We start from the raw sequence: 20,849 nt of genomic DNA, 5'->3' as shown, positions 1-20,849 counted from the left end.
CCTCTTGTTTAGTCTGAAATTTGAATTTAACTCAAAAAGGGTGTTCGCGTTTTTCATTCCATTTCCAATATGTGGTGGTACCAGTGCTTGTCTCTTACACTCCAGTAGAAATATTCGCCTGTTTTTGAATGCTGCCAGTTTAGTGTTGTTGGTCATCCATTGCTTGAGTAGATGTGATGTTTTCTCCCTATATAAAGATGTCATCCTTTGAAAAAATCCCATTTTTGATATAAACTCCTAGTTAATGGTCGTGTTTTATTGATAAATTGGAAAATAAGGGATATCGACCAAATATGCACATTAAGTTGTTACTCTTTATTCATTTGCCAAGCTTTCGGAAACTAGTTTGTTCCTTCTGCAGGGCTCCTACAACAAGTAATCAAAATAATGTTAACCAAGGACATGTACAACTATAAAATCTTTTAAATTCATTCTCACATTCTAAAAAACTTTTCTGAATTAACTTACTGAATCTGAGGTCGTCTCTTAAGTGTAAAATAACGTATCTATCACCTCTACAGGAAAAGTTTTCTACCATCTATTCTATACTATATAATCTACATTCACTGCTAATTTACTTATCACAACAATTAATCAATCCACTACTACGCATTAAAATCTAATTTTTTTAGGTTTTGTTTTTTTTGTCATTAATATATAAATATAAATATAAAATATATATTAATATTAAACATAGAAAACAACGTCAAATATCATAGAAACGTCACGACTACAATGTCAGGGGTGTCCAAAATTCTTTATTCGTCTATTGGGCCATCGTTAAAGGGTTCTCGACTTAATGATAAAAGGTATGTAAACATATTGCTCAAGTTATCAGTATCGGTCTTTTTGTTTATTGGGTAAGGTTGTTCTCCAATATGTACCATTTCTAGAATTGTCCTCTTTTTGTAATTCCTCTCTTCATCTAAAACTTCCACTTCATCCAAGTTGATCCTGTGATCGTTCTCGTTCGCATGTATTGATAAAGCACATCTTTGGTTGTTTAATTTGATATCTCTCCAATGAAGTGTGATCCTATTCTTTAACCACTGCGAAGTTTGTCCCACGTATGTTTGGTTGCAGTCCATACATTTTATCTGGTAAATTATATTAGTTCTTAAGTTTTTTGGTATAGGATCCTTGAGTTTGGAGTATAGGTTGGCTACAGATTTGTGGTTTTTAATGATTACTTTGATGTTTTCTTGGTTGTTGAAACATCTCTTAATTTTTGTCGAGAGTGTTTTGATGTTTGGTATTGAACAGTATTTGATCTCAACTTCCTCTTGGTGTTCTCGTTCATTATCCTCTCCGTTTATCATTATCTGTCTCACTGGGTTTGTACTGGAAAACAATAGTTTATTAATCATTCCCTGTGGGTATGAGTTTTCTAATAAAATATTTTTTAATTTTTGTATGTTTTTTATTATTGTTGTTACTAGATTCCGAACTCTTGGCAAATGAATATAGAGTAACAACTTAATGTGCATATTTGGTCGATATCCCTTATTTTTCAATTTATATATATATATATATATATATATATATATATATATATATATATATATATATATATATATATATATATATATATATATATATATATGTAAGGAGACTGTTGAATGTTATCAAGTTACATTGTATGTCAAAGTGACAGAAATAATTAAAACTGAATTTTGTATTAGAGAGAATTTGAATTCTGAATTGAATTGATTGAATAATTAACTTTGAATGTTGTTTCTTTTATTTCAGGTATGTTTTGTAATTAATTAAATTGTGTTAATACCTGTTGTATTTTCCATGATAAAAAAATAAACTTTTATTTCAGAGAAACACTTCAATTGATTATTCAGTGACAGTTGTATTTTTTGGGATATAACATTATAAAACAACATTCTTGTTGATATCACAAACATGGACAAGCTACGGTTTGATTTTAAGATATGTGTAGAAGATTCCAAAACTAATGTGCTTTGCATAACTTCTATTGGAACTACTGATGGCCGTAATTATGCAATTCCCGATATGTATCAAAGAGCTAGTTTACATACACAAGTAATAAAAACTTCAGCTTATAATAAGGTTGAAAATTCAATTTCCAAGAGAAACCAAATTAGAAGGGTATGGATTAATTTAAACGAGGATTTGGCTGCTACCTATCTGGATGAAGGTGGTAATCTTCAGTTTGAAGATATCTTCTTAGAAGAAAAGCTTGAAGATCAGCTGAATGTCTCTGTGAATGCCTCTGACCAGCCACTGATTAAAGCGTTGGAAAAATTACTTGAAAAGAGTGGAGGTCAAACTTCACTTAGAAACATAGGCGGAATAGCAGATAAATTCACCATCGAAAAATTTGATGGGAGAACTTCGAGCGCAGATCAATGGATTACTGGATTCGAGAAAGAATGCGAGCGATTTCAGATATCTGTGGATGAAAACAAAATTGAGATCCTGAAATCATTTATGGATAAAGGTGCTATGGATTGGTATAGTTGTACACTAATGAAACTAACCATTGAATCGAAATGGGAAATATGGAGAGAGAGTTTCTGTAAAACATTCACAGGTAAAGGTTGGTCTTCTATAAGATTTGCGTTCTCATTCAAATACCAAAAAGGCTCTTTATTAGAATACGCGATAAAAAAAGAAAAACTTCTGCTAGAAGCAAGAAATTCAATTGATAGTGGAACATTGATAGATCTGATTGCAACAGGTTTGCCAAATTTTGTTATCAACATGATTGATAGAGGAAATTTAAAAATAGTAGAAGATCTTTATAATGAATTAGGAAAATTAGAACATTTGGTATATAAGAAAAATTTTGAAAAGAAAAATGACAAGTATCACTCTAACAAAGAAAATACAGTCAAGTCACCTTGTGAAATTTGTAAAAATGAAGATAAAGGAATACGTTTTCATCCTACAGCAGAATGCTGGTTCAAAAAAAAAAAAGAAAGAATGCAACACGTTAATAATTCAACATTAGAAGTAGAATTCAACAACACTGATCCAAAAAACTAATAATTCCACCATTAATTAAGCTCAAGGTAACATTGAATGACACGTTGGAAGTATCCGCTATTTATGATACAGGCTCAAATGTTTCTTCAATAAACTCAAAACTTATACATCTAAAATCAAATGAGAATAAATCTATACAAGGAGTTAACTTGAGAACAATTAATGGTGTGAATAAAACAGATGGTATGATAACAGTAAAAGCAAAAATATTGAATATAGAAGAATACATAGATGTATTCATAATAAGTAATGAAAATTTTGAAAATGATTTTTTGATTGGATTAGATTGCATAACAAAATTTAGATTAATACATAATGAAAAATTGGAGATAGAACAGAAAATTCCTAATTCTACCAGAAAACCAGAAGAGTTTCAAATAAATTTCAATGAACATGTGGATGTAGATATTTTTGAAGTCCTAACAAGTAATTTGAATAATCAGGAAGAAACATCTATTCAAAATCTTGTAAATAAATATAAAAATATATTTGCTAAAGATAAATATGATGTTGGAACGGTGAAAGATTATAAAAACCAGAAATTGTAAGTATTTTTCGAAACTTGACATAAATTCAGCATTTTGGTCTATTCCACTACGAATTGAAGATAGAAGAAAAACAGGGTTTGTAACTCGAGAGGGTCATTTCCAATGGACCTGTCTGCCATTTGGTTTGAAGACTGCCCCAGCTATCTTTCAAAGAATCTTGTCTAACATAATAAGAAAATACAAATTATCAAATTTTGCCGTGAACTACATTGATGATATATTAATTTTTTCCAAATCTTTCGAAGAACATATAAATCATTTATCTCAATTACTAGAAGCTATTATGAAAGAGGGTTTCAGATTGAAGCTCTCTAAATGCTCATTTGCATTGGACTCAGTTCAATACCTGGGTCACGTCATTAGAAATAATTCAGTTTCTCCAATAAAAGATAAGTTGATTTCAATTCGAAATTTTCCCATACCAAGAAATCAGAAGAACATTAGACAGTTCTTAGGAAAAATTAATTTCTATAACGAATACGTTCCCAAAATTTCATTGATTCTAGAGCCCTTACATAATTTGTTGAGGAAAGGTCAAAAATTCATTTGGACAGAAGAATGTCAAAAAGCCTTTGAATATATGAAAAATTTTCTGTGTACTCAGCCAATCTTGGCTATTTTCGATCCGGGCCTACCAATCCATATATATACTGACGCAAGCTTACAAGGGATAGGAGCTGTTCTGAAACAACCGCAACTGAATGAGAATTCAAAAGTTGAAAAACCAGTGGCATATTTTTCAAAAAAACTGAACGAAACACAGAAAAAGAAGAAGGCTGTATATTTAGAATGTTTAGCGATAAAAGAATCTGTTAAATATTGGCAACATTGGCTCATAGGAAAATCATTCAAAGTATTTTCCTATCATAAACCTTTAGAGAAAATGAATATTAAAGCTCGAACAGATGAGGAATTGGGCGATCTCACTTATTATTTATCACAATACGATTTTGAGATAATTTATCGTCCAGGAAAAGAAAATTTGGAAGCAGATTGCTTGAGCAGAAATCCGGTACTGGAATCCCAAGAGGATGAAGAAGATAAATTGAAAATAGTGAATATGATAAAGATTGAAGATATTTTGGCAGATCAAGAAGAGAACAAAGATTTAAAAAATAACAGGAATAAATTTATTTCCAAAAATAGTCTATATTACAAGAAAGTAAGAAATAAAGAAAAGATTATACTGTCGGAAGAGTTTTGTAAAAAACTTATAGAGAATACCCACAAGAATTTTTGTCACATAGGGATAAAACAAATGCAAAGCAAAATACTCCCTTATTACACATCAGAGAATGTATAATAAATATTAAGAAAATTTGTAAGTGTTGTGAAATTTGCATAAAAAATAAATCGAGACAAGAGAAAATTGGTCTGTTATCGCATCTAGGTCCTGCAGAAAAACCGTTTGAAATGGTTTCAATAGACACAATAGGAGGATTCGGTGGCTCGCGGTCCACTAAGAAATATTTACATCTGCTAGTAGACCATTTCACGAGATTTGCTTACATATTGACATCAAAAACACGAAACTCAAATGATTTCATCAAGCTTATAAAAAATGTACTTCAAGATTATAATATTGGAACACTTCTTACTGATCAGTATCCGGGTATAAATTCTAAGGATTTTAAGGATTTCCTAGAAGAGAAAAACATCACAATGATTTTCACTGCAGTGAATGCACCATTCTCCAATGGTTTGAATGAAAGACTTAATCAAACGTTAGTTAATAAAATAAGATGTGCAATGAATGAAAAGAATAACAGATACGCATGGACAAGAGTAGCTCATAATTGTGTCGAAAAGTACAATGAGACTGAACACACAGTTACTGGATTCAGTCCTAAATATTTATTACAAGGAGATGATACTTCAATATTACCAAATGAACTAAGGAAAGCGAAGGACCAGAATAACCTAGAAAAGGATAGGAAAATTGCCTTAAAAAATAGTAATAGATACCATGAATATAATAAGAGAATATATGACAAGAACAGAAGGGAATACGATTTCAAAGTTGGCGACTCAGTATATGTTGAAAATGGTAATAAACTGAATCGAAAAAAATTAGACCAATTAAGAATTGGACCTTATATAATATTGAAAAAAATATCACAATCGATTTTTGAAATTAATACAGGACATAGAAAATCAGAATTGAATTTGTTTCATATTTCTAAATTGATTCCGATTCCTAATATAGAAGTAGCAGATGAAGGATGATATCGATTGTTTAGTAGTTTTGTACCAAAACTGTCTTCCTAGGGGGGGAGATGTAAGGAGACTGTTGTATGTTATCAAGTTACATTGTATGTCAAAGTGACAGAAATAATTAAAACTGAATTTTGTATTAGAGAGAATTTGAATTCTGAATTGAATTGATTGAATAATTAACTTTGAATGTTGTTTCTTTTATTTCAGGTATGTTTTATAATTAATTAAATTGTGTTAATACCTGTTGTATTTTCCATGATAAAAAAATAAACTTTTATTTCAGAGAAACACTTCAATTGATTATTCAGTGACAGTTGTATTTTTTTGGATATAACATTATATATATATATATATATATATATATATATATATATATATATATATATATATATATATATATTATATATATATTATATATATATATATATACATATATATATATAAAAAAATATATATATATATATATATATATTTTTTTTTTTCACCATTTATCGGGTTGGTACGTGAGACAACCGGGCTGATTCTTCAGCCAAGATTGTTCTCAGGAGCTGGTCAAGAACCTCCCGACTATCCGCGTAGTGCCCAAAATCACTTGCTTTTGGGCTTGACTAATCAAGTAAGTATCAAGTTGCAGCCTCTTTGTATTCTCCAGCATGTGGGCCTCCACCAAGCCGTTTACCGATATTATGAGTGGCACTATAGATGTCTTTCTGAGGCCATAGATCTCCTTCAGTTCAAAGGCCAGGTCGTGATACTTACTGACCTTCTCCGTATAGGCTTTGGTGATGTTGTCGTCAGCGGGAACCGATACGTCTATTATCTGTACAGACTTTTCGGTTTTATTGAACAACACAATGTCAGGGCGATTGTGTGCTATAGACCTATCTGTGACCATGGCAGTGTCCCAGTACAGCTTGAAGATGTCATTCTCCAGCACATCTCGTGGTTGGTAACTATAAAAACTGTCATTACTTTGCAGTAGACCTGTTTTCGTCGCGATTTCCCTGTGGTACACTCTGGCCTATATATATATATATATATATATATATATATAATATATATATATATATATATATATATATATATATATATATATATATACATATATATATATATATATATATATATATATATATATATATATATATATATATATATATATATATATATATATATATACATATATATATATATATATATATATATATATATATAATATATCCCCACTAGCTCACGGAGGTACTCTAAAAAAAAAAAAAAAAAATATATATATATATATATATATTTTTTTTTTTTTTTTAGAGTACCTCCGTGAGCTAGTGGGGATATATTATTTTTCTCACTATGCTGACAGTTCCTAGGATTACTGCTTTCTGCATCCACGTGATGGTGTTGTGCGGCAGGTCCAGTTCATTTAGATGTTGAGTGGTCTTTCGGTGTACGAGGCCATTCACGCTTATTATTAGAGGCATTATAGTCACTGCTTTGAGCCTCCACATGTCCTTCATTTGCTGTGCTAGTGCCTCATATTTGGATATTTTTTCGGCATAGCTTTTCGCTAGGTTGTTATCTTGCGGCACAGCAAAGTCAATAATAATGACGGTCTTCTTTTTGTTATCCCATACCACCATGTCCGGTCTATTGTGTTTCACACCTCTGTCTGTTGTGACTGCCAGATCCCAGTATATTTTGTGCTGTTCGTTCTCTACTATAGTTTGTAGTTTATATATGTGGTGTGGTGTGAAGTGTTGGACTAGTTGCTTTTGGAGGCATAGTAATTGATGAACGACTTTACCCATATTGTCATGCCTGCTGAGATATTTCGTGCCTGCTATTGTGGAACATCCTGAGGACAGGTGCTGGATTGTTTCTTCGGCCACGTTGCACATCCTGCATTTAGTGGATTCCACTTGTTGTTTTAAAATATGCTTCACATATGTTCTGGTTGGGACGACCTGGTCTTGGATTGCCAGGACTGTTCCTTACGTCTGGGGAAATAGGTAGCCTTGTACCAGGTAGGTATTTGAGTTCTTTATATCTACATCTGGTTGGTGTAAACTTGTGTAGAATCTTCCGTGTAAGGCTTTTGTTTTCCAGCTCTGTCTTAATTTTGCAGGTGGGTCTTCTCCTGCGTCCTGCTCGTTGTGTGTTTCAGCGAACTGGGCCGATATCCATTGATGTACAGGCAAGTTGTTCTCTCTGAAGTAATCTCTAATTTTTCTTTCCTCTTTGAGACAGATGTGTTGCAAGCTGCTTAACCCACGTCCTCCTTCTGTTCTGGGTAAGTAAAGCCTCTCTATTGCCGAATTTGGATGTAGCATGCCGTTCTGTGTGAATATTGTTCGTATTCTTCTGTCCAGTCTCTCCAGATCTGTTTTGGACCAATCAAGGATTCCCGACGTATAGGAAAAAGTTGGTAGGGCCCAGGTGTTGATGGCTGTGATTTTGTTTTTTGCTGACAGTTGTGAGCTGATTATTTTCTTAACTCGTCTGATGAGTTCTGTTTCTGCAGCATTTTTATTTTCTTTCTGTTTTATTTCATACGTCTGTTGTATCCCTAGGTATTTGTATGTGTTCTCCGTCCCCAGGTTTGCCATTTCTCTTCCATCCGCCATCTTTATGTTCTCTGTTTCCACCAGCTTTCCTCTCTTAACTTCCACCGTGGAGCACTTTTCTAGTCCAAACGACATCCCAATATCTGCGCTGAAACCTCTCACAAGTTCGACTTCCTCTTCGAGTTGTTTCCTCCCTCTAGCAAACAGCTTCAGATCATCCATATAGAAAAGATGGGTTATTTTGGTTTGCTCGTTGATTGCGTAATTGTACGCTGATCTATTTAGCATGTTGCTGAGGGGGTTCAAAGCGAGGCAAAACAGCAGCGGACTTAATCCATCGCCCTGGAATATGCCGTTCTTAATTCTTATTTCTTCTGTCCTATAGTTGATTGTTCGTGTTTTAACGGACAATGTTGTGCGCCATGTTGACATTAGGCTTTTGATTAGGTTTATTATCAATCTGTTTACCTTGTAAATTTCCAGGATTTCAAGCAGCCAGGAGTGTGGTATCGAATCATATGCCTTCTGGTAATCGATCCAGGCCATCGATATGTTCTTCTGTCTCTTTTTTGCCTGTTTGGTGAGCATCTTGTCGATCACCAGAAGTTCTTTACATCCACGTCCTTTCTTCTTGCACCCATTCTGCTCCCATGCCATTATGTTATTGGGTTTTAGGTGGCTTCGGATTTTATGGCCTATCGTTGAGGTGAGTATTTTGTATGCTGACGGTAAACAGGTTATTGGTCTGTAGTTTTTGGCCTGCGTCAGATCACCCTTCTTTGGGAGCATGAGGGTGGTTCCCTGCGTGAAATATTCCGGTATAGTGCGTGGATCTTCTATAGCCTTTCTTATCAGTCGTGCCAGTGCTTGATGTGTGTGTGTGAAAGATTTTCTGTATGTGGTCTATACCCGGTGCTGTCCAGTTCTTCATTCTTTTAATAGTTTCTTTCACATCTTCTTCGGTTATGGTTATCTCGGGCATTTCCCGCACGTTGTCGTGTTCTCTCTTTTCACGCTCTATCCACGCCGCTGTTTTCCTGTGTTCGCCTCTATTTGTCCAGATTTGTGCCCAGTACTGTCGCATGTCCTCTGGGTGTGGTGGGTTCGTCGTTTTCTCGTCTTTCCCTTCCTCTAGCTTTCTGAAGAACTGTCTTTGATTGTTGGAGAATAGGTTATTATCTTTAAATCTTTGGGTTCGTTTGTGGTATCTTCTTAATCTATTTCCTAGTGCGGCTATTTTGTGCTTTAGTGTTTCTGTGTGGACTTTAAGTTGTTCTCGCTGTTCTGATTTGGTCTTTGATTTGATCTTCAGCCTGAAAATGTATTTCTCTGTCTTCTTTTCAACTTTCTTGCTAGGGTTCGTGGTGTTTACGTATGCATGTAGGATACCTATCTCTTTTCTTAAGTTCGTTATTTTCCTCTCTATCCTCTGTTCCCATGGTGGTATCGGTTCTTTATGTTCTTCTTGGGTTCGGTGTTCTGTTTTGCTTTCTAAAATGATGTTTGTGACGGTAGCTGCACAGTAGATGGTGTGGCATAGCTCTTCGAAGTTTTTTGCGTTGTTGAATGCTGGCTTCAGGGTGGTATTTATGGCTTGGATGATCTCCTTTGTGTTCTTATTTTGTGTGATTTTGGTGATTTTTGGTCTGGCCTCCATCCTTATTCCTTCCCTTTTCAGGTTGACTTGTTCGTAGATTGTTCGTATTCCGTCTGTATGTTCATCCTGTTCCGTCTCCGTTATGTGTTGTTCCTCCTCATTCTGTTCATCATCGTTCCCTGGCCGTTGTGCGATTGTGCTTCTCCGTTGTATGCTTCTTCTTATGTTTTGGATGGTTCTGCCTGTCGAGGCTCTTATTGCGTTAGATTTCATCGCCTCGACTTCATCTGGTGCGAGCAGTTTTCGAGTTTTTATGTTCTTAACCTGGGCAACTAGGTGTTTTCCCGTAAATAACTTTTCCGGGTGTTGTTCCGCCCATAGTTCCGCCAACCTTGCCACGTACTTCTTGGTGTTCGTTTCCCCCTCTGTAGCTTCAAAGTATGCACTGAGTAAACTGACGTTCATCTCCCTCGTCCAGTGCTGCCTTTTTCTTCGGGTTAAAGCGGGATTGTCTTGTAACGACATGTCCAAGCTATTCCCCTGTGCGGTTCTATTTGATCTGCGAGGCCTTGTGGTACCATTTCGTAGAGTGGCGCCACTTGCTCCACCTTCCTCTACTAGGGACTGTAGTGATCTTCCCCCAGGCGCAATCCCCACGCCGGGAGCGTTATCCGAGGCTTCGTCCATTGTGTCGAAAGCATATTTTTCACAGTAAGGGGGGTGCTAACCCTCTAACTGGTTGACTCGGGTACGCGGGGACGTCACTCCCCGATGGCTTTCGCCACTCTGCGTATATATATTTATATATATATATATATATATATATATATATATATATCAACAATTTTAATTCCCAATATACAACAATAGTTATAAGTATGATAAGGGGTGTGGGAAAATTGATAAGTGTTATAATTTCACTCTTCTTTATTTCATTTAGTCGACGTTTCGATCCCGATGGGGACCTTCTTCAGGACTCTACAATAGCAATAGAAAACAGTCAAAAACATGGCAATCACAAAACATGTAAAAATAGTACATACCGAAATACAGAGTTGTAAAGATCTTATTTGAACACAAATCTATAGCTCTCAAGAAAGCAATGAACAAGAACATCAACAATTTAGCGAAAAAAGATCTGATATTTCGTTAGCACAAGAGTAGAAATCAATTATCATATGTAAATAAGGTAAACAGATGGTAATTGTAATAACTTACTCCTATAAGATTAGTAATGAAATGTAAAATTTCAAAATATCATAATAGCACTGTTTATTCTTTATTTTATAAGAAATATCCTGTGATATGATTGAAAATTCAATTTCATATTCTCCTTCTGCCTATCAAATTAATTGGTTTTTTATTAAATTAAACTCATCTGATCCATAAATGCGCACTGAATTCACACAAAAGAGCCAGCGTCAGATTATTGTGTATTAAATTTCAATACACGATCAAAGACTAATCAGTTTATGTAAAACGATCATCAAGGCGTCGGCGCATATTCGTGTTATAACAAAAATTCGGAAGGGCTTAGTGCTTAGTAATCCGCCACTTTTGGGATTACGTTTGCATTTCATCATTTCCATCTCATGTTTCCTAAGAAATAAATATATGAGAAGTTTATTTTATTTTATACCACGTTCAATTATATAACAATATTTTTTGATTCTTCACTATGTGCAAGTGAGTGTTATATTCTGAATTTATGGATTTGCCTTTGGATTTAAGGTTGCAGCAGTAACCTACTTTGAAATCCTTAAATCCAAATCAGCATTCGAATTTGAAATAATGGTTCATCCGTGTTATCCGATTGTTACACACTATCATCTTAAAGCTAAAAAAACCAAATGTTCAAATGTTTTATGAAGTGGGAACTCGGCAGAAGAACCTAAAACCGCAGAGCCTATTCTAGAGGGGCGGCAATTATTGAAGGAAGGTATTTCCACTTTTTCCGAGAAATCTAGGTACTAAATTACTAGAAGAATGTATTGAATAGATTTCTTTTTACATTCACCTTTATTTTTTTCGGATTAATAACTTGATTTTTTTGATGCTGATTGGAAATTGAAATATTATTTCAAATTTTATAAATGAATTACCTATATTTTGAAATAAAGTTGACAAAGCCATCAAACTTACTTTATAACAGTATCTGAATACAAAATAAGATACTATTTGCAAAGGTGTCTTAAGATACTTAAAAAAAAAAGAATTCAAATAACTATCTTTTTCAGATACTTGATAAGGTACTTTGTCAGGTGTTAAAATGCTAGGTACAATTCTGAAATTTGTTTTCGGTAGTAGGTATAAGAGCGATATTAACGGAACTGAAATAGTTATCATTCGAACATTTGCAATAGATTCCATTTCCACATTTTTAACATCTTGAAAACATTACGGACCGTGACGTGCCTTTATAAGAAATCCTCCTTGCTTCTTTTCATAACTAGCAATTGGTTTCTATTCACAGTTTTATCACTTTATTGCCTCTAATCCCTCTGTCGAAGATAGGTTTTGTTTACGTAATACCAGCTGCTGCAATCAAGGGTAGATGTTTGCGACCTAATACGAGTTTACGAACAATTCATGGAAAAAACCAAATATATTCAAGCAATGGAATTTTCATCTTTTTTGTCCGACAATTTTTGTTAATTTATTTTATAGTTTATGAATAAATGATCTTTTCTGATTAAATTTGAATTCATAAGAAATAATTACACTCAATACATTTTCCGTCCATAAAACTTTTTATAAAAAATCTTACCACGAACTTGCAAGGGCGTCGACTTGTATTTTTGCCGGGGCGGCAGAAACGCTAGAGCGGCTCCTTATTGAATATTATTATGAAATTGCTTCCTTTCATAACTAGCAAATGGTTACTAGCACAGTTTTATCACTTCATTGCCTCTGTCGAAGATCGGTTTTGTTTACGTAATACCAGCTGCTGAAATCAAGGGTAGATTTTTGTGACCTAATACGGGTTTACGAACAATTCATGGAAAAAACCAAATATATTCAAGAAATGAAATTTTATCTGTTCCGTCCAACAATTTTTATCAATTTCTTTAGAAGTTCATCAGCTAATAATCTTTCCTGATTAAATTTGAATTTTCAAGAAATAATTACACTCAATACATTATCCGTCTATAAAACTTTTTCAACTTTTTATAAAAAATCTTACCACGAACCTGCAAGGGCGTCGACTTGTATTTTTACCGGGGCGGCAGAAACGCTAGAGCGGGTCCTTATTGAATATTATTATGAAATGTGAAGGGTATTGGTAGCAGCGAACTACATCTTTTTGATTCTTTACAATTTACGGCATAATTTGATGAAAACTTAGAAATATCGGCAAAAATCGAATTCGTTATATTTAATTCGTTTTTTTTCCTCTTTGGTTCAAAAATTGGAAATAATGTACAACTTCGATCATTCATTCAAATGATCGAAAAGTTAATTTCTAAATAATTCGTTGAATATTTTTTCCGGACAGATACTTTCATTTTTTGTTCTAGTCATTCATGTGTTCCTATTATTTTTACTTACCAATCCTAAAATGATTTTTATTTTTGTATAAGTTTGAACTTGTTGGTTTTGTTTATATTTCTTCTATGTTATTATTATTGAAATTTTACAAACAGTTGCCTTCAATTTTTCCATATTTCGGTAGAAGATCTCGATATCCCAAAATAATTTCTTTGCATTCTGCAGAGTTGACTGCTAGGAGCTAGGGTGGCAATTTGGCTAGCGACGGCCCTGTGAATAAGGGTCGAAAAATTGATACGTAAAAAAAATCCATTAGGATTATTCCATGGTGAATGTGAATTAATTTATTTCAATGAGATTTCGAACAAAAATCATTGAGAACTCTACTGGGTGTTAAAATGATAGAATTAATTGATAACTCATTCAAAAGTTAATATCGGGCTATTTCAACTGGTACACCCTATAATTTATTTTGTCATTCAGGAGACAACTTCTCAAAGATACTTAAATTTGCTACCTACTAAGAAAATTAAATGCAGGCTATGCCATTTAGAATAAGCCCGATAATAACGTTTGAATGAGTCGTCAATTAATTAACTCGTTTTGAATGAATTCATTCATGTCGAAGTGATTAGGATCTTCCAAAGCCCCTTCACTTTATAAAAAATCGAAATATTTCAAAAACGGTAAATTTGGAGCGAACCAACTTAGGTTAATTTATTCCGTGCAATCTGAAAATTCAATGAAAAAAAAGGTGTTCCATGAAAAAATATTTGTTCATTAATCGAGGTAAACTTTTTTGGTACGCCCTGTATACTTCCAAACAATTAGATAGTGTAGCTCTAATATTTAATAGAACCTCGTGTTACTGTGTCGAAAAATATTCGAAAATATCAGCCCTTAACTGTAATAGAGCATCGCATCAATGTTGGAACAGCCTGTATGGATTGGATAATAAAAATAAAGAATGAAGAACTCATTTCAATTTATAAGATATAAGTCATCGTTTTTTTCTTATGATTCTCCAACAGAGCTAATTAATTTTTATGATAGCAGAATAAAATAAAACATATTTTGTAGACGTGCCTTATCAGCATCAGATTTTTATTTTCAAAGCAGTGTGACCAGATTTAGTAGAAATCTACTTTTTAGTAGTTTTTTCGCATTTCCATGAAATTTTTAGTAGGCAGAAATCAGTTGGTAGATTTTTGTAGTTTTATAAATCTGACCGAGACGGTTGGGAATTGGGATGCCTAGACTGTTTCGATGAATCAATTCATTGTTCTTTGAGATTCTACGCGATTCTAGAAGAAAGTACGTAAACATAATAAAATCATAAAACTTTTTTGGAGCTGTGGTTCCAACAAGACGGCGCAACATGTCACACAGCTCGTGCCACAATCGATTTATTGGAAGACACGTTTGGTGACCGCCTAATTTCACGTTTTGGACCAATTGGCCTCCAAGATCTTGTGATTTAACACCGCTAGACTACTTTCTGTGGGGCTATGTAAAGTCATTGGTCTATGCGGATAAGCCACAAACCCTTGACTATTTGGAAGACAACATTCGCCGTGTTATTGCCGATATACGGCCATAAATGTTGTAAAAGTCATCGAAAATTGGACGTCCAGATTGGACTACATCCGAGCCAGCCTTGTCGGTCATACGCCAGAAATCATATTTAAAATGTTATGCCACAAAATTATATTGCGGATAAATAAAATTCATATCAATCGAATAATCCATCGTTGTTTTATTGCAATTCAAAGTTCTATAGCTCTAAAAAAACACCCTTTATTTTTTTGGGTTCTAAATCCGAATCTGAGGTTTAGCACCGAAATTCTGTGACGGAACATTAAAAAAAATACAAAAAAAATTTAATCTTCTTAAGTTTTCTTCCATAAAGTTTTTTGTCCCAAAAACCTGGCTCAAACGATAGTTCAACATTGGCGTATTATATCTATTTCTGCTAAAACTCAGTTGATGGGGTAGTTTTAATTTCTTCGATTTATTATCTCTGTTTCTGGGGTACAGAATTCGAATCTGAAGTTTGCCACCAAAATTTCATGATAAAACAGTGAAAAAATGCAAAAAAGGTGATAACTCATTTTTTACCGTTTTTTTGCATATAAACTTTCTACTCATATATTTGAATTTGAGTACTCTGTTGTATAAATACTACGACGGTTTTATTTTCCTGAATATATTCATAAGAATCGATGTAAAGAAATAAACTAAATTTCAAAAAGTGATTTTGAAAATGCTTTTTTTCTCAAAACATACTTGAAAAATAAAACTAGTGAAAATAGACTGAATGGGTTGGCTCTTTTAAAGTTGACATATTAAAAAAGAAAAACATAAGATTTTTTTTATAATATGTAAACCCCCCCCCGAAACTGAAACTTGGCTACGCCCGTGACATATGTGCCCAAGTAAATGTAACAGCCAAAATAAGATAAAAGGTTATCATAATTTTCTTGATGATAATTTCAATACTCTGTTTTCATTGAATGAGCATCATTATTCAGAACCATTTATTATGAATATTGTTATCAATGGAAAATCACATGCATTTGAATTAGATACTGGAGCTAGTATTTCCGCTATATCAAGAAGATATTATGGAGCATATTTTTCTGATTTCAAATTGAATAAATGTAGTATAATTTTACACGTATACAATGGCGATCAACTGAAGCCACAGGGTTATATTGAACCGGTAATTTCCTTTAATAATTTAAATAGGAAATTGAAATTAGTTGTAAATGAAAATGGTGGTCCTTCAATTTTAGGAAGAAGTTTTCTCTCAGTTTTCAATTTGAATATGAATAATTTTATATTCAGCATTAATAATATCGAATCTGAATTAATACAAATGTATCCAAATTTGTTTGAACCAGGACTAGGCGCTTTCAATAAGTCTAAAGTAAAACTTACTTTGATAGATCCCGAAAACGTTCAACCAAAATTTTATAGAGCTTGGCCAGTGCCTTATGCTATGAAAGAAAAGATACAATATGAATTGGAACGTCTTTTAAAGCTAGGTGTTATTGCTCCGGTAGATTATTCTGACTGGGCAACGCCAGTTGTTCCAATTTTAAAGAAAGACGGAAGTATAAGATTATGTGGAAATTTCAAAATCACAATAAAACCATTTTTGGAACAGGATGAATATCCATTACCAATTTCTCAGGAACTTTTTGATAATCTTGGCGGAGGTCAAGAATTTTCTAAGATTGATCTTTCTATCATAATTGTCAGCGATCTGGCAACCATGCTGCGCCAAGTGCAATAATCTATATAAAGAGAGTCTGCGCCTGTGCAGCACCAGTACAGTCCACGAGCTCGGCTAGAGCATGTATTTATTATGTTGTGAATAAAGTAAATATTATTTACAAGTCCAGTCAATCAATATTCAATAGTAATACAAGTCAATAACCCAACATTGGTCCAATCGAACCGGATTGTGTTTATACAAGTGCAAAAATCAAGCAATATCCAGATGACGCTTTCGACGCAGAAGCAGTCCGACATTTTGATAGGGATAATCGACCTACGACGCAAGGTGAAACCATGAAGTTCCGAGTCTACAGCGGCGACTGCGACGAGGACAGAAGAACTGAGTTGGCGCAGATTATTCCAGCAGCAACGTGCAGGTGCGACGACGATCGCCGACGCAGAGTCCAGAATAACAATAAATAAGGATAAATAAGCAAGTGAGTGATCCTATCTTTCCTATCCAAGTTAAATCCACAATAATTGAGTGTAGATTCTTATTGTAATAATGTCCGATTTAACTGAATTGCGATTTAAACAAGGTGATTGCAAAGCTTCAGTTACAAGGTTGAAAAATCACATGGAAAAAATAGATCATGATTCAATTGATGAGAAAGAAATTATACAGTTGAAACTCAGGTTAGAAACTATTAATAAAACGTTGATACAGTTCGATGAAATTCAAAATAGCGTTGAGTATTCAATGTACGAAAATGAAAAAGCGAATTATGAAGATGTAGCTCACGAAGAAAACGAAAGAATGAAATTCGAGGAAGATAACTTTCAGCTAGTTGCTAGCATTCAGGAAACAATCAATAGTTACGAACAGGAATCTTATGGTATTAATGATACAATAATGAAACGGTCAGAGAGTATGAAAGGCATTTGTTCCAATTCTGTTAAATTACCGGCATTAAAGTTACCAAATTTTAGCGGATTGTATGAGAAATGGCTTGAATTGCGAGATTTGTATTTATCTTTAGTACATGACAACAAGCCATTGGACGAAATTCAAAAATTTTATTACTTAAGGTCTTGTCTCAGTGGTGAAGCTGCTCAAAAAATAGAATCAATTCCAATTACTACCCAGCAAACACGTTACATCACTTGGCAGTTTCGCGAAGTCTCAAATTGCACATTGACAGATATCTTCATTGCGATTACGCATACTTGTTCTAAACATATTTATTTTGCGACATTGCTTTGTTAACAACAATTCGAAGATGCAGTGATAATAATTTGAGGATATTAATAAATAACCACAATGCCATCCCCATAGAAAGTGGTAAATTAGTAGTTAAAAAGTTTACCATCGAGCGACTTCGCAACGAAGTCTTTTTGAGAACTACACAATGTTAACATGAATTGGATGATATTTCAAATCCTTTTTGAGTGGGTCACTTTATGTTCCCAATGTGGCTGTTTATTCTGGTGAATGTAATAGTAATACTTTGCACATTATTATTTTCAATTATCCATCTGTGGCACTGAAATATCCAGCCCTCAAAGAGTCCGACGAATATTTATTTATTCTCCTTCATCTGGATGTAATAAACAAAAACAAACGATTCAGAGCAATCCGAGAGGTCGTCGGTGAGACCAGAACGTGATCCTAATAGAAGCATTTTTGCAACAAAATACAGATTACGTATTCACTTGGTCCGTTTTCTGGCTGATCGAGCGATATTTCGAAAACTACAATAGCTATAGGCTTCCCGTTTTTTCAGTTTTATTTGTGCGTTGGTGTCTGCCATGTGGCTGGTGATATAGCTATATCACCAAAAAACCAATAAATTAAAATATATATAGTATTTTTTTATAAGTGGTCAAATGAAGACCGGCTCTGTTTGTTAATTTTATTATTTTATGAGAGATAATTTCACTTTTTTGTGACGTTTGTTTTTTTATATTAGATTGAATAATTATTTATTATATGGATGTTTCATTACTTCATTTCCCATTTCCAAATTGTATGTACAAATTTCTACAGGATTACTTTTGTGATATTCATAAAATAGTCCCTTTGGCACTATACAGTGTGTTTCCAAATTGTATGTATGACTTTGTACAAGATATTCTACACATTAAATAAATGATATTCTATATAGGAATCCTTGTCCGAATTTGAACAATACAAGGCATTTGACCTATATCAAATATCATTTATTCAATGGGTAGAATATCTTGTACAAAGTCATACATACAATTTGGAAACACACTGTATAGTGCCAAAGGGACTTTTTTATGAATATCACAAAAGTAATGTTTTGTGGGGATTACAGATTCCTGCGTTACGGTCATGGTGGCGTTGCCAACAAGGTTAACGCTTCCCCCAACAGAGGGCGCAACAATCTACTTAAGCCTCGAAGTAAGCATCTTAAACGGAGATAAGCCGAGCATTTTGTGTCTGTTCTATATTTTATTTTTAATGTTTTATAACCGTCTAACTAGGAGTAGGCATATAGAGGCCTAGTTAGAAAACCATTTATTTTTCCCGTTAACTAGGAGTAGGCAGATTGAGACCTAGTTAGCGCATGTCCCGTTATAGTTATCCCGAGGTTAATCAGGAGTAGGCAGATTAAGGCCTGAATAAACCCCACCATCGACCAAGTCGTCACGCTGTCCCAAAAGTTTTATTTAATAAAGTTCAAAATTTTATCTTATATGGAAGTCAGTATGTGTACTCTATGTGTAGTGAAAAAAAGAATAGAATTGAGAAGTCTAATAATGAAATCATAATCGAACTTCCTATTGAAATTGATATAATGTTCTCTATGTGTGGTGAAAAAAAGGGAATGGAATATAGAGATATCAAAGAGACCTCGCATGAAACGACCCAATGTGGTTATTAAAAAGACATTTATTGACTCAAAAACTTCCATAAAAGTGACAACAAATGGATGTTTTTTTGGGGATATTTTTTCATGTCTCAATTTGAACAACACAACGACTTGAAATGCGTACATGATGTCGCGGACATTTCGCTGCAAATGCGAGCGGGAGGCAATGTTTTTAATACATCGCATGCGAGCTTTTAGTTGCAAAGTTACTTCCATGGTACTTCACAGTTACCTCCCAGTGTTTGCTGGGTAGCGCAAATTATTCTGTAGCTTTTTCTATTCTAAAGGAGGCTTACGAGAATAAAAGAATTATTGTAGAAACATATGTAGGCAATTTATTCAAAATTCAAAATATGACAAAAGAAAACGGCTCAGATTTAAAAAATATTTATGATTCATTTACAAAAAATCTTCGTCCATTAAAAAATCTTGGACAGCCAGTCGAGGAGTGGGATACACTCTTGATACATCTGATTGTGTCCAAATTTGACAATAGAACTAGGCGAGACTGGGAAAGTTATCAGATTAAAGGTGAATTACCCACAATGAAAGAAATCAGTGCATTTCTGAAACAAAAATATTTATTATTAGAAAAGTTATGTCTGAATGTAGAGAAAAAAATTAAAATAATAAAAATTCGAGAGAAAGAAGAGTAAATTCTTTCGCGGTACAAAAAAATACTATGCATAAGTTTTCTTGTTATTTTTTCAAGGATGAACATTCCATTTTTAAATGTGACAAATTCTCAAGTCTAAGTATTGATGACAGAATAAAAGAAGTGAATGAGCTTAAGTTATATAAAAACTGTTAAAATCCTAGACATAGTACGAGGGAATGCAACAAATCAACTTGTAGAAAATGTAAAAGGTATCATAATACATTACTACATAACGAAGGCATGAAAAGCATGCATACGCAAGTAAATAACGAAATTGAACATGAGAATACTGACGAAAAAGTTTGCGGTATTTCCTCAGAAACAAATATTGAAAAAAATAGCAGCAAGCGCGGCTATGGCCGGCAGTAAAACTATTTCGTTACTCTCAACCGCCATAGTCAATGTAGAAAATAAACACAAACAATTCATTAGGGCACGCATGTTGCTTGACCCAGGATCCCAAAGCAATTTCATAACAGAAAGGTTAGCTAATCGATTAGGTTTGGATAGATGCGCAGTAGAGTATAGCATATCAGGCATCGGCAGTAATTTTAGTACATGTGCCTAGTACAAAATATCAGTTAAAATGCATTCATTAGTTAGGGACTGTTCCGAAAATATTTCTTGTTTAATATTACCAAAAATTAC

The 20,849-nt window shown here is 33.8% G+C and overlaps 2 protein-coding genes across 3 annotated transcripts in view; both read left to right on the top strand.

Moving 5' to 3' along the window:
• Nucleotides 1-20,849, top strand: part of LOC123678477 — a 357,292-nt gene that overhangs the window by 55,198 nt on the left and 281,245 nt on the right. The window lies entirely within an intron of this gene.
• On the top strand, nt 1,624-3,324 carry LOC123678478. The gene is made up of 2 exons (XM_045615516.1): nt 1,624-1,749; nt 1,826-3,324. Exon 2 carries the CDS (start codon nt 1,912-1,914, stop codon nt 3,016-3,018), a length of 1,107 nt encoding a protein of 368 aa, XP_045471472.1. The 5' UTR covers nt 1,624-1,749; nt 1,826-1,911; the 3' UTR covers nt 3,019-3,324.

This window comes from Harmonia axyridis, chromosome 4, assembly GCF_914767665.1.
Source record: "Harmonia axyridis chromosome 4, icHarAxyr1.1, whole genome shotgun sequence".
Lineage (NCBI taxonomy): Eukaryota > Metazoa > Arthropoda > Insecta > Coleoptera > Coccinellidae > Harmonia > Harmonia axyridis.
Note: the sequence above shows the minus strand (reverse complement) of the source record. Positions and strands in the feature narration are given on the sequence as shown.